This window comes from Micropterus salmoides, unplaced genomic scaffold (genome assembly GCF_014851395.1).
Source record: "Micropterus salmoides isolate LMB-PRFRI ecotype aquatic unplaced genomic scaffold, ASM1485139v1 Ms_hic_scaffold_8, whole genome shotgun sequence".
Classification (NCBI taxonomy): domain Eukaryota; kingdom Metazoa; phylum Chordata; class Actinopteri; order Centrarchiformes; family Centrarchidae; genus Micropterus; species Micropterus salmoides.
The window spans coordinates 14,697,590-14,713,604 of NW_024044570.1; the positions used below are offsets into that span (position 1 = coordinate 14,697,590).

Below are 16,015 nucleotides of genomic sequence, written 5' to 3' on the forward strand. Positions count from 1 at the left end.
CTTGTTATGAGCATGTCCACACCTCTCTCTGTGGCTTCAGAGGTAGGTTAACATAACCTATTAAGCACCAAAAGTGAGATACATAATTTGCTTTGGTGCTAAAATGCTCTATATTACTGTGTTTATATATATATATAGGAGTGGGAAATAAATAAATCCATTTGTAAAGATAAAATAAAATCTTCTGTCAATCTACATGTCACATTATCCAGAAAATCACCTGAGAAAACTTTTCACGGATAAAAAAAAATGTGTGTAATAGCAATGTAATGTGTTTGAAAGAAATTACAAATTAAAGTAATTCATTCCAAATCAAACATTAGCTTAAAGAAGGTCCTGATTTCTGATGTTCCATATTGCTCACAGTTGTCAGAACCCAGAGATATTAAAGTGATAGCAACCACGGTACCAACGATATGGCAAAATCTCTGATGGTAGACAATCCTCTCACAATATTGTATATTATAACATTGTACAACCCTAAATGTCACACCGCCAAATCTGCTTTGATAAGATAAGATAAAACTTCCCCAGGGGAAATTGTTGTGTATCAATTGCAGTACAAGTGCAAATATTAAGAGTGCAAATCTAAAATCTAAATAAAGGTGCACGTAGAAAAATATTAATAAACAAGCAACAAAATCCAAAATATTGGCAATGCCAAAAATATAAACAAGGTAAGGATTACAAGTAGCTCATAAATTAAGTTACTTCTAGATGAGTAAATGATCTTTCTTAGGCTATCTTTTGAGAATAAAAAAGTTACATTTTGTATTTTTTGGTCTAATTTGACTTTGTGAGAATATACAGGTGTACAAGTACATCTGTAGGTCCAGTAGATTCACATTTTTAGCTAATCACAACATATGTGTTGGCGAGCTTTCTTAAAAATGTCATCCACAAGACTCTGCTGAGGTGCAAATTCAAAAGGGAAGAAATGGATAATACTTTTAAGAAAGTGACAGACATCAGTAGATCTGAATGGTCAGAAAATACAGTTTCCACCACAAATAGTCCTTAGCTGGGATCACATATAGGTTTTAGCTGTATCTTTTTGGCTTTGTAAGCTCACTTTATCTATTTTTATATTAGCCTAAATATCTATCCACTTATCAGTTAATGTAATATTAATTTGCAGACAGACGAACACACAAGTGTCCTGTTAGTTTGATAAAAACAATATCTGCCAAACCCAATGTGCCTCTCATATAACATCATGGAGTTCCATAGCTTTTTCTGAATGACAATTATAAGCCAACCCATGCTGGTCATGTGAAAGGATACATCGCTTTTTTTCTTTTTCTTTTGCTTAACAATTAAAAAACTTTGACTTATTTTTGTGATTTGACTTTGAAAATGGCATCTGGAAGTAACTTATTCTCTTGCTGATTTTGATCAAATGAATGTGCACCAGCTGTAGAAAGTAACTAGGTGTACATTTACTCTAATACTTAAGAACAGTTTATAACAACCTCTCAAAATGTCTAAAGTAGTTTAAATTTGCATTATCTCCACCAGCTATAACATAGTAGCACATAGTAACACAGTAGCCTAATCAAATATTATACAGTATACCATTGACATGGGCATTCTGCTGCTTAATTCATTTATATACATTTGCTTCAGTAAGCTTTTGTATTGCAGTACTTTCACTTGTAACAAAGTACTTGATTGCTACTTTTACTCAATCAAAAGATCTAAATAATATAATACAGAAAAAAATGAGTTCATCATCAGGACTGACACTTAATTAAACTATACAATGCTTATCTATCTACATTGGGATTTATAAAGAAATGTCATTCTATACTAAATAGTCATGTTTAAGTACAGTACAGCTGATAATCCTTACCTTCTTGACAAGGGTCTTTCAATGTCCTGGTTTCCCAGTTAACCCATATATCCTGGAGTGCTTCACCTGCCATCTGCTACAACTGGCTCAAACAACATACAAGAATGTGTGTGCGCTTCCTTTAGCTTCACTCTAAAGAGGAAATAATTTACAATTTCATGTTATAAATACTTCCCTGCAATCGTAAAACATGTTCTTTTCTACATTAGAGAAATATGAATATTATGAATAAAATCATTATCCATTTAGGCAAAAGAAAGGGAATCTTCATCTTCTATTCATACTCTCAACTTTATTATAACATGGACAGACATACTCCATCTGGGCTCCGTGTGGGACTTGTGGAGTATCTGTGGTCTGCTTCTAACCAATTCAACATAGCCAAACAGAACTGCACTTAAATAAAATTGAGGAGATAATGGATAAAACTCTCCCTAGGTTCAAGACTTAAACTCTGTTCAAGCACATATATGGTCTTGATGAAGCACATTTTCTAAATATAGATCAAGAGATGAATAATAATTACATGAAAACACAGACACAGTGATACCACAGAAATTATAGTCTTGTAATTCAATGTATTCACATTACAACATCCACATGTTTCAGTTTGTGACAACTTCTAATGATCTTCAAATATATTCACTGTATGATACATAATACCAATATAGGCACTTCCAGTAAGTCTGGCAATATTGAAGCTACAGTATAGTGTCTAAATTACAAAATGGTAAAAATAAATAATGTTATATCTAAAAGAGTTTTTGTAGTTTTAAAATTTCTTTACTGTACAGCATATATGTATATTGTACAAAATGGAGCATCAACCAAGAGAATTAATTATTTTACTTTCACAAATATGGTGTATTTGGACATATTCTTCCTTGTGTAAGTATTAGTACATGTGGTAAGTGCAATGTACTAGTGAAAAGAAAGCAATTCTTTAATCATGTGTCAACTATATAAAAATACTCATCTAATTTTTTTTTACATAATTGTAAAGCTTGTTTGGTTCCCATTGTTACAATTATGCTACATGTGTGAATAACTATGACAATCAAATAAAAAAATAGACATGAAAAATACACAAACACTGAAATACACTGATATTCAAACACAAGAATTGACTTAAGACTGCTGTGACTGGGGGAAAAATACATACATACATAGTCCGCTCTAAAAAAAAAAATGAGATCACCAACAAATACAATGGACAGAATCCCGTCACCTTTAAAGTTGAGAGGTGTAGTGTGACGAATGCTCCACTACTGCTGCTAGTGAGGGTCTCTGATCTGCAGGCTAAGGTACTGTCAGATCAAAGAGGAAGCGCAAGGAGAAATATGTTTTAGGACCTTCTGCGAATGAAAATTCCATCCAAGTATCTGCGAAGAATTGAAGAAATACTTACTGCATCACTTTACCCTTCATTATTTCTCCATCTCTACTTGTGAGTAGCAGCACCCCCAGTCCCTACTATCTAACAGTAGCCAAATACTGGACAAAGCCACATTTGACAGGCCAGTGGAAGAATTCAAATAGACATTACACACACTCTCTTGCTCTCTCTCTCACACACTTCATACTGTATTTATAAATTCACAAAGCAGGAGTTAATGTAATTATATAATTGCACAATCGTCAAGCTTGAAATGGAAACTAGAAGTGGAAGTTCATCATCCCAGTGAATGAATGTGTTCTTTTTCCCTCACCACTTCAGTTAAGATGTTTGTGTTGTATTGGATAGCTTTCCTATAAAACATTGGTGATCTCTCATCAAGTTTTTTCAAAAGCTGAATAAAATGCATCCACTGTTTCTGTAAGGATGGTTATTGCTCATTACGGATGAATTGCAGGCAACATACAGAAAACAGCAGGCATTTTGTGTACAAGATACAATGAGTGAGACCACATATGCTCATTAGAGGCAAATAAAATTTGTTCTAATTCAGTGGCTCCTAACCAGTTTTGTTTGATATAGGATTGAGGGTAAATTATTCTCTGTCTAAATCCTTTCTAATCAGTGGATCAACAATTATCTTCAACTCATGTGGTCTACATTCCTTCTCCCCCCGCCACACTGTAGCAGAGTCAGAGCAGCAGTAAACTTGCCATTATGCATGTAGTGCGCTATTCACCACAGACAGGAACATCGTGTGGCAATAGAGTAAACTAATGCAGGATCTGCAAAAATACAAGGACATAATGTTCTACACATTATCTTATAATGTAATTGCTCTGTCGTACCCTATCTACAGGTTGACATGTGTTTAAAGAAATGAGATTATGGAAGAAAGCCGTGGTACAGTATGAGATGCCAGTGCATAAGAGATTCAGATGTGCATGTAGGTCATGAGAACTCGACAAGATTAGCAGTGGATAATTCATTACATATTGCCTCACTGCACTCAAGTGTGACAGAAAATTGACCCTCCAACTCAGTGTAGAGCACCGTACTTATGAAACTCAAGATCTACTTATTGTCTCTCAAACACTTTTTCTTGGTAAATGTAAATTATTCAAGCAAAGTAGGATATATCAGAGACATTTTTCTTCCTATGCAAGCTACTGTGCAGTTGAATATGAATTTGGCTTACCTCATGGCTTTATATCAGTTGAAAGCAGGGTCCATCATGTGACTTCAAGTCTTACAGCACAATGGAGCATTCTTTTATATTTTGTTCACTGTCTTGCATCAGGTCCTGTTCATTGCACTATTGTCATTATTATGTTAAACTCCATTAATAAGTAATGTTTTAGACACAATGATTTTTATGTCTGTTGGGAACCCCTGAATAACTGTTTCAATTTGCTATTCGCATTAGTAATTTTGACAATTCAATCTGACGATCACTAAAACTAACATACTCATTACCATTTCTCAAAGATGTGCATTATAGTTAGAGAATGTTATGTCTGAATATAATCACATTGTGCTACTAATGCAGTTATTTTTCTAAAATTTGTGGCAAAATTCACATCAGATTCACTGTCATCCTGGTCATTGCTGAAAAGGTAACTTTTACAAGGTTATCCACTGCATATCCATTTCATTAAAGACAGAACAATCTTTTCAACTGGCATCACCCAGCTACAGTAGCTGGCTTCAGAGAATTGTTTCAGTTTTCATATCCACACCACTGTTTTGTGGGGGTACAGACAGGCATGACTGGCTGATGAAAACTGAACTTGACTAGATTTCACACTACATTTTTCTTAGGTGAAAAAACATTGCTAGCTCAATTCGCCAGAATAATTTCCCTGTGTATAATTGCAGTAACAGATGTGTGTTATCATATTGGGCTATCACTTGCAGAAGAACTACATCCAATGAAGCGCTCCTGAGTCTTGTCTGCTCTAACTCTGAGAGAATGAATGTCTCTCTGGGGTGCCAGGAGAAGAATTCAGACAGATTCACTGTGTTTATCAGCAAAGATGTTCTAATAGTCAGAGCAGAAAAGTGGGGACCTGTGACATAAAACATTTTCTAAGCCTTTTATGAACATATTCTAAACTAGCTTACTATCCCTGCATATTTGTAATTTATTGTCCTCACAAGTGATACAGATGTTCACTTTGAATTTTAACAGTTGAGGTTTTCCTGAGGGTTAAAGTTCGGCATCAATTGCAGGTTTTTATATGATGAGGACCAGTAACTATAGAGTATAATACAACACACTGAATCCAAATACATAGACATAAAGTCAAAAATGGAATAGAAAAGACAAAGGACGCTGTATTGGTTATTCTACCTATGGACATTTTCAAAGAACTTTGTTGGATTATACATTTGATTTATTTGGAGTATTTTGTGTATGTTTTGTGATTTTTTATAATGTCTTATGAAAGTATGGTTACCTGTTTTGTCGGTTGTCCCTCCTTATTATTATTCCCTTATATTTTCCTGACACTTTGGTAGTGTTAGCGCACGTTCTGTGTACTGGTATTCCCATTTTGGTATTCAGCATAGATTAATATCCAACCCACTGTTGCTTTGTCAGTGCAGGCCTCTGGGCTACAACATCTGGGACAGTGAACTATTGAATTTACCTTGGGATTGGAGAACAGAGTTGGCACAAATAACAGGTAATCAGCTTAATTTACCTATGTCCTCTGCAGAGACATTGTGCATTTGAGCGCATCAATTTAAACACACAGACACACACACCCACGCACACACATATGAGTGTGAGGAGCCTCAAGTCTCCTTCCTTAAACTTATATGGCTACACCTAATGGTATAAATCAAATTTGGCAACAAAAAGTATTAATTCAAATGCTAAAGCCTATGGGTGAGTGATTCATTTTGGCAGAAGTTAAAAGGAAGAAAGACACGCCAATGTTCCTCATTTGATTGACTCCCTTTATAATCCATATATACATATATATATGGATTATATATACATATACAATTATATGTATAATATGTATAATGTGTATAATATGTATAATTATATATACATTACGGCCCATGTGAGACCTCAAAAACTCTTGCTAAAATTGAAACACAAGTACAAGTAACTGTGATGTCTATATATAATTGCATTCAGAAAATAATTATGTATAAATTGGCAGCAAATTTCTGCAGTCCTGTGTTACCACATAGGGTTGAGGTCTGTACAAGCAGTCGTCCTCTTCTCTTGACAGTAGCAAAAGAGTCTGTATCCCAAAGTACACAAATAATCCTGTATTGCAATATGGAAAGCTCCAAATGTTTGGTGAAACCAGATAGTCAGATAAAATGTGTAAAGCACATATTTTCCCACCCTGTTATTTTCTGTATAGGCACACATTTCCCAAACATCTACAGTGTTGTGTCTAAGTGATGTGCTGGCAAAACCAGGAGTCAGCTGATAGGATAAGAAAACAAGAAATACTTCTTCATGCCCTTGCCCTGACTGTCGCCATATTTCACATAGGCTGTTTCACTGTGGTTCCTCCTCCGTTAGTTCCTCTGGAGGTTTAGAGTCTTCCTGTGGAGACACTGGCCACTCTGAGTCCTCCACTCCCTCCTCGGGATCCTCTCCTTCTACTAGCTCCTCTCTGCTGCCTGGCTCCTCTTCCTCCTCATGAATAGCCAGGATTGGCTCAGCTACATTGTTAAAATGGACAGACTCTGCTCCTTGTCCCAGTTTCTGAGCCTCCTCTGCGATCACCTTTTTCCACATCTCGTGGTTCTCCAACAAGTGCTGGGTGATCTGACAGAAGACTTTCCTCCTCTTCTTGGGAGCTGCTTTCTCTGAAAATGTTTTTTAGAAATAACTTGATTAAAAAGATTTTGATGACTTATTTTACACAATGGAAGCCCAAACTGAAAATTAACTTATAATTGCAGTCACATCACCAAGCAAACCCATTGCCTCTAGCCTCAAAACAGTGATCGGTCTCTCTCAGACTACGTGGTCAGATCCTTTTGGCAGGAGCTGCACAAATACACTAGAGCAATTCCAAATGCCTCCGCCAGTGTCACTTGCTACTTTTACAGCCATTTAAGATGTCTTTCTTTTCTGTTATTTTGCTCATGAAACTAGAAATACTAAGTACATATGTTGTGTGGTGCAAACGTAGTGGTTATGTTATATGAAATAAATACACTATACAACATGTACAATAATAATCCCAGTCTGGTCTAGAGGCTTTCTAAAAACATTGCTTCCCTTTGACTTTCCAATTAGTTTTTATTTACATTTATAGGAACTGATCAGAGGCCTTGTGATACTCATTGCAATGTAAGCAACACAAATCTGCTAAACTTACTTATTTCCCATCATTTAGAGGAGAAACCACTGTTTAATGTTGTTATCAAACTTGTAAATGTCCTGCAGTATGTTATACTGCATGATGAAATCCATATAAAGAGACTAAATGGCAATAACAAACTATTTTGTACAAAACCAGGCATTCTAGGCTACATGTTTCTGATCAATTTCAGTTTTATAGCTTTGTTTATAGCTTACGTGATGCTTCTGAGCTGGTGGACGTGTCTTCCTCTGCAGTATCCTCCTCATCCTCCTCCTCATTCTCCATGACCTCTTGCTCCTCTGCATCTGGGTTGGGTTCCACCCAACGTCCAGGGATGAGGCCGGCTGAGTCGTAGGAGTTGCACAGCGGTCCCACGATGTGTGTAATGAACGATTCCTGGAGTTTGGCCAACTGTGGTGCCGCTCGGTCCATGAAGGGGCTGATGGGAAGGCCCATGCTGGACTCCTCATCACCCTACATAAAGCATGACCCACATTAGTCCAAAGTCAACACCAGCTGAATGAATGCTAAGACATGGCATGATTCACATTTCATCACCCATACTACTACAGGTGAAACCAAAGAAAATGATTTGTGGCATTGTCAGTGCTCTAAACATAGATTGTGTCTGGTAGAACAAAAAGGGAAGCTTAAAGCTGGGTATACACCAGTTGTTGTCCATACTGGTTCTTAAGCCATATTTATTTTAATTCCAGCCTGCTAAGCAATGACTACTTTACACCTGGGATGCCAAGTAAATGCAATAAAACCAGCAACACTCTGGGTCCTGAAGACAAGGATAAGAATCTACTAGCATCGGAATCCATGCAAGTCATTTACAGAAAGGCCAAAAGAATATAGGGTGATAGTGGGAAGGATGTGAGGCAGCAGCATGTGTGCTGTCTGTGATGTCTGTATGGATGTGAATGAAAAACAGGCACAGTATAGCAAGGTTTCCTGGTTGCCTTGGTAACTGACCTTGAGTGTCATACCATACATCGTACAGTAGAATACCTTTGTTCCCGCAGAGCAGGAAGCTGCTAATGCAAAGCCCATTGACAGACATGAAAAATGGTATCTCAGAGTGATCTGCAGCTAGGTAGAAATTCTTGACAGGTGAGCAGACATGAATGCTGTATGAATGGGTAGAAAAAATTAGAGAGAGGATGAGCTCTGACACCTAGTTGTTCCTGTGTCAACCCCTGTAAGCCCAGATATTTATCACACCCAAATCCATGTTTATACATACAATTTCAGAAAGCCTGTCAGCATAGTGAACCACAAGGCTCTGTTGACGTGTTTTCTGATAATGGTGTGTATGCTTTGTATGCCGAAACTTGTTCTGTATCAAGGATGAGTTGTATTGCTGTGCTGCTTTTTTCAAGGTCGTTGGTCTCTCAAGGCTGTCAGTATAATCTGAGGCTGCTGCTCCACCTGAATGACAGTTGCCGGGGCACCCAGCTTGCGTCACCACATCTAGCAGCACTAAAACTATTGTCACTGAAGAGCAATACTCCTGTGAGGCTCCTGCACTCTGTGTCTCCACCCATAGATCTCAGAGTGGTTTGTAACAAGCTGGTTGAGTCACCAAGCTGAAGTAGCAGGGTACATAAGGGTCTGATCTTGACCTAGAGGCAATTATCAGAGATTAGCAGCCATTCAGTGCCAAGGGGACAAACTGTGACAAAGGTCACTGAAGGTGGCATTACACTGAAGGCATGATTAGACTGAGTTTGTTACAGCAGCACAGTACACTCAGAAGACACTTTATTAGGTACACCTGTATCATCTAATGCAACCTAAATGGTTCAGCTATAAAGTTTACCTTATTATGCCACTGTCATAGTGGTGTTAAATTCTATGTTTTAGTAGTGAGGTCACAGTTACTGATGTTGTTGTACTGGACCCCTTTATATTCAGAAGTGTAATATTTTGCCCCTGTCATGTATGTTAATGGGAAGGATACAAAACATTTAAAACACCTCTCAATATGCTGTAGTCCAGTACAACCCCACATTTAACTATGACCTCAATAATACATATATACTTGAAGTGAATGAAAAAAGTGAACATTTTAAACTCCATGAAGGTAGAATTTATGGCAGAGCTGTTGTATTGAATTGCAATAGATTGTATAGGTGTACCTAATAAAGTGGCCACTGATTTATTATACTGACAATAAAGCTAAACATAAAAGGCTTACATGTGAATCATTAGCCCATTCTTAGAGCAAAAACTACAAGCTAATTTTACTAGTTCAATAGTTCCCTTGGCATAAATGTAAATACTGTACTGTACATAATTGAACAGAAACATAAATCTTGTCATGGACTTATGACCTCCTCATACAACTACAGCTCCCAGAGGGAGAACAGCCATTATCTCAATATATTGGAGAGATTCAATGAAAAATAAATTAAACGGAGCCTGAAGTCTATGGGGAAGGAAAAATAAAAAAGCTAGGACCGTTATTTCAGTCGGTTTTGAGACAAAATAGAATGAATTTGACTGAAACACACAGAATGATACCAGTAATAATTCTGTTCTGCTCCTCTACTTTATTTTATTTAGAGAGAAAACACTGTGAGAAATTCAAGTAGCTGTAAAATATTTTCTGCCTATGTGTAAGTGTGTGTGTGTGTGTGTGTGTCATCCATTTGACAGAATCAAAAAAAGGTCATAGGTCAGGAATGAGGTTTGATTAGAGAATAGGTTTTTAAAGCACCAATTGTTAGGGTTATAACACAGGTGGAGATTCAGGCCTCTGTCTTGTATTATCTGGTTTATACAAGTATTATATTCTTCTTGCCATAGTTTCAATGAAACTGGGTGGGTTGGGGCTTACTGAAAGAAGCAATAATATGTATGTTATATGTTTGTATAAAATCAAATCAAAATAATACAAATGACCATAATATTGACATTCAACAAACAACAAAACCTCAACCAAACCCTTATAAAGCCATGATTTAGTTTTGCAGAACTCCTGTAATTGCAGTGTTATTAAACCATGCATGTGTTTGTGTTGTTGTGCCCCCACCCCTACAGGCAAGCATGAAAGTACATTGATCTTTAGTTTAGCAAATACAAAGGAGGTCTAAGTTCCCATCAGAGACGGTTCACACACCTGTTCATAGAACTCGTTGACAATGCCCTCTGTCCACTGCAGATGCAGGTCCTTGCACTTCAGAGGCCCATTGATGTCAGCCAGTTTAATGCACATCTGGCATACCAGCAACCTGTCATTCTCATTAGACCAATCAATACCTGTGGACGGATCATCACCCACCTAGTGGATCAACAAACAGACATGTTGACATTTAACATATTAAAGCATGTTGGCAGACACAGCATGTGATATGCAGACATTATGTAAATGTAATGCTGTTGATCTGCTTTTCAAAGATTGTGTATTCATACTAATGTCTAGAGGATTTACTAATCAGGGATGAGACATGTAGCAACATTGGTATGCACTGTGGATGAGACAATGCAATGAGGACTTGAAGCCTTGAAATTGTAGCTTCCACCAGTATTTTGAGGTACATAAGCAGACTTTTTCCTGGAATAACACTGCACTTTATTTAAAAATGTAGAGGTTACAATCGCTATGCTTTAAAAAGTTATGACCACTTACAGTTTATGTATATCAAGATAGATATAACTATCTAATAATAATAATCAGTGACATTTAATTATACATTTTACATTTTTTCTATAAACGTGGCAGCACTCAAACATGTGACGTTACAGCTTGTTATTTCTTGTTATATTTAATGAGTTTCAGATCTGCAGAAGCAGGACCACTGACTCCCAGAGTCTTATAATTCTAACCTAATAACTCAGGAAGCTGAAGAAATCAAGTGCAAAACATGATGGGTACTTCACAGAAGGCTAATTTGCTTCCAGGAAGAGCAGAGCAGGGTGTAATACACTGAGAGAAATTGCTGTTACTTCTGCTGCCAAGCCAGCGGGCTCAATGCTAGCTGACAGGCCGTGGCCATCGAGCACCACCACTGTACTAATACTCACAATGGAAAAATCCAAGACCCTCAAATCCAAAGCCAACATTCTGTCTGCACTTAAACGAGTTCTTGAAAAGCTGCAGGGCACTTTGTGTTGTTGACTTGAGCTGAACATACTGCAATGTTATGCAATAACAGACTGGCCATTTCCCTTTCAATAAAGGGACATTTTTTCCTCCAACATTAACAAAACTGAGGTATGAGTGTATGAGGCGAGCACCTCTACAGAATACATTAAACACCAAACTGAATAATACTGCAGCTATTTTAAGTTTACCGGACAATTTATTAATCAGCTATATAACAATATATAACAGTACATTCATAACCCAGTATTGTCCCAATGTAAAATCCCAGAACCCTTTGCTTATGTTAAAGGTAATAAACAGTCTGAGAATTTTTTAAGTTCATGATGTCGTCGAATGAATCACCATTATATCCATAAACTCTTCAGATCTAACAGTCATTTCTTTTCAATATTAAACAATATGCTAATATCAAAAAATTACGCTTTTAGCATTACCTTAGCATTGAACTCAGCTAGGAAGTCAAAGTGTTTCTTCAGATCAGTGGCCAGTATGGCTTCAATGACCAGAAACCGGAAACGCTTGAACTCCACGTGGTCCAGGTTAACGAGGAAGTTGTACTCTGGCCGCGACATGAAGAGACTCCAGGCTGAGGCAGCGTGGTGGTTTTCCAGAACTGATCGATCATTGTAGAGCACAGCCTGCAAGCACACAAGCACTTAACATTTACACAAACAAGTACAAAAATGCCAGCAATCCTGCACATACGGCACTAAAAAGAGATACAAAAAGGGAGACTGGATAATGTAGATGCTTCAACTGTTGCTAGAAGAAGTTAGAATACTGGGAGAGATTGTGCTTTTAAAGTCTTGTCAAGAAGAGTACAAACGTGCTACTATCTGATATATAAGCAGTCTTTCGGTATCAAGACAGCCTGTTTACCAAAATTTAGGAGATATGTCTAGACAAAAAATACAGTATACATCTAGACATAACTTTACAAATCCAATCTGTAATTTTTTGAAAATCAAAGACGAGTGTTTACGTGCGTACAGTAAATCAAACAAATGAACTAACTAAACTTAAACTAACTTCTATTTACTCTGATCCTAATCAGGTAATGTTCTTTACTATAGGCTGAATAGCACGAGTACCTGTGGGGCACTGGTGGCCACGAGGAAAGCATTGGTCCGCCCAGGGTGGTCGTAGTCGTGCATTGCAGCAGCCACATAAAGGGCCATGAGCTCCAGAGCAGGTATGAGGCCTGACATACAGCCATAACCATCTTCTGACACAGTGTAGGTCTTTGAAACCAGGAAGCCCATATGACTGTGTGTTATCCCGCTGTCGGAGTCTAGCCGCAAGGGAACAGACAAAGTGAGGAGGGTGAAGAGCAGGGTGGCATAATTTACACAAGCACACATACTGTACTGTCATGTGCACATCCCTAAACACACACAGACACACACACTCAAGAGCACACACACAAAGAAACCCACCCTTGACATTCAAATCCACTTATATGTGGATCAAAGGGATGGCCCTGGTAAGGCATACAAATGAGGTTATGGAAATATGGGTGAGAGGGAACTCTAATCTGCCTGCAATTTCATGCTGTTCTAGACTTCAAATAGTGTTTGGTACGTAAATGCAAGTGCCAAAAGCCTGAGTAAGATAAGACAAACTGTGAGCACTCCTGTAGGTTAGATGCTCAGACGTTAATGAGATGACTCACAGTAAAGCTGCAGGCATGTGGGAAAATCTAAATAAAAAGTCTGGCCTACATATAGACAATCTCGTGGTAATAAATGGCTTAACAAAAGTTAGAAAAACTGAACAAAAAGGTATTGAGAGCTCATGTGTTGCGGCAGCTTAACTTGATTACTAACGCCATACTTTTTGGACTGATTCACATCTACACCAGTACCCCACTGGGACATGTAAATGTCCACATATATGAACTAATGGACACACCTGAGTCACTGGTAGAGCTGTGGTCAGTAATGAGGCATGGCAGACCAGGAACAGCCTGCGTGGTGAGGTACCAGACTGCATGAAGCACATCTGTTGCGTGGACCCTGTTGTGATCTGGGTCAGGAAAGAAAATAATTCAGTTTAGTGTGTGTAGTCTTGTCCACCAGGGTGCACTGTTAAGCTGCTAATCTTGTACCAACATAAAGGCTGCAGATAGTCAAATATGACAAGACGGGAAAAACGGTATGATATTTCCCTCTAGTGGCTGGTTTCATTTTTACAGCTGCAAACAACATTATTAAAAACACAAGAGGGAGAGAGATGTTCAAGCTTACATGGTATGTCTCTGTAACCATTCTCAAGGGCGTGGAAGTAGTTCATGAATTCTTTTACAGGGATCTTGAAAGTCTCAAACAGGCCAGTGTCTTCAAAGAGCCTGTAGGAGACCTGATACACCAAAATCAAAGTGTGAAAGAGAGTTTGTGAACATCACCGGGCTTGGATAATCAACACATTACGTGCAAGAGGGGTACAATAGTTTATAAAAAACTGGAAATCATATTCAATAAATGCTAAGATTGACATAATGTTACTAAGTGAGCTGTATTACTTTCAAGCATTTTATGGCTTATATTTTGTCTCAATCTACGTATCATTATGCAAACAAATCCGTAGTTTTATTGACACTCTGGCTGACCTCTGACCTTTATCATTGGTGCTCTCAGATGTGCTCACCTGACTCAGGATCCGTCCATATTTCCCATTGGTCTTTTCCATCAAAGTGAAGATGGGGAAGTTCCAATTGTTTAGCTGACTCATCAAAGGCTCTAAGTCCTCCATTATTAACGGTTCTGGAGCGAGAATTGGTTTGTCCTATACAAGTGACATTGGATAAAAAATGGTAAGAAAACAGATACAAAGTAAATAATGTGTGTTCCAGCATCACTGTGTGATTATATTTTTTTTCTTGCATTAACAGAGTTATATTGTATTAGCCTTGCCTTACCTCTGGAGGTATTAGTGGGTGGAGGATAATGTTCTGAGCAGGGTTTTTTCCTTCTTCTGTGTCCTCCTCTGTATGTGCTACATCACTGCTGTCACTGTTGTTGGCTTCGTGGGTGCTGTCATAATCTGATGACACAACCACTTGGTCCTCTGCTATTAAAACAAAAAACAAAAAAAACAAAGAGATGTCACACTGCGGCCTAACAGTGTAAAAATCTACTGTTAATCTCCTTAAGCTGATGCATATTGTCAGATATTTTGGGGTGCTGAATTTTCTCCTCTGGTACATCTTTTCACCACTTTTCCTATTCCTGGTTTGTTATAGTTCTTGGAATTAAAGTCCCAAAGATGGTGAGTGGTCTTATTTGTAAGAACAGACAAACACTTATTTGCACATTTAAGTCATGAGACAGGTGCGTAGGAGACGTATGCGTGGACCAAAACTTGCAAATAAACTCCCACACACTATCTAACTTACAATACTACATTTATTTGCAATGTTTCTATGCAAGACCTCCATCAGGCAAAAATAGTGTTTGTTTACACTGGTGCATCTCTGTGATTGCTGCCATACCTCTTCACTCAGAACATGTCCTAAAGTTGGCAGCAATGCTTTGTACAGCAATCTGAGTTGGATCATCAGAAAACCTAGTGTGTCTGCACTTTCAACGCTGGATTTCTAACTGATTGGTTGTTGAATACTTGTGCAAAATGATGAATGTGGTAAGAATTTCTTACTCTATACTAGAGTGTAGTACTAAGCGAATGAGACCAAAAAGTGAATGAGACCAAAATCGTATGTTTACCTTAAGCTGAAAATTATAATTATCTTGATTTGACACCCCAGCATCTTAGTTCAGTTATGTATGGAAAACCAAATAAAAAAAGAAAATCATCCATCAGAAAATCATCCATCAGAAAATCAGCATTTTTCCTTTGACATCAATACAAAACTATTTACTTGGGACCGTTACTTTATTTATTTGTTTGGGGTTTTATGCAACTGTACAGTTTGGGTCAGGCTCCTATATCACATAGTGATGGTAATGACCGAAATAATAGAAAGAAAGAGGACTATGAGCATACCTGACCGTGGTATCCTGTCTCCCTTGTCTATTGAGCCCTCCCCATGGCTCAGTTTGATGTATGGTCTCCCACAGCTGTAGACAAGAGGGGTTTAACAGGTTAGAGATAAAGTGCATGAAAGGGAAATGTTTCATTTAACTCCATAATGGATGACATTTCCCGCTGTAATGCTGTAATATTTGCAGCTAGTGCTGTGTATATATGTCAGAATCAATCAATTTCAGTGATTTTGAAAGTAAAACATTTCATTGATGTTCATGCTAGAGACTACACACTGAAAGTCAAAAGACAACATGTTATCAGGGTCA

General features: G+C 37.8%; 1 protein-coding gene across 1 annotated transcript in view; it reads right to left on the reverse strand.

Moving 5' to 3' along the window:
- Positions 1–2,399: 2,399 nt before the first annotated feature.
- The window catches only part of LOC119893568 (cGMP-inhibited 3',5'-cyclic phosphodiesterase A-like), a 75,353-nt gene continuing 61,737 nt past the window's right edge, over positions 2,400–16,015 (reverse strand). Inside the window, 10 exon segments of the mRNA XM_038705807.1 lie at positions 2,400–7,088; positions 7,807–8,065; positions 10,719–10,880; positions 12,140–12,343; positions 12,797–12,996; positions 13,617–13,730; positions 13,952–14,063; positions 14,352–14,489; positions 14,623–14,774; positions 15,708–15,781. Coding sequence (XP_038561735.1) covers positions 6,775–7,088; positions 7,807–8,065; positions 10,719–10,880; positions 12,140–12,343; positions 12,797–12,996; positions 13,617–13,730; positions 13,952–14,063; positions 14,352–14,489; positions 14,623–14,774; positions 15,708–15,781 — 1,729 coding nt within the window. The 3' untranslated portion in view covers positions 2,400–6,774.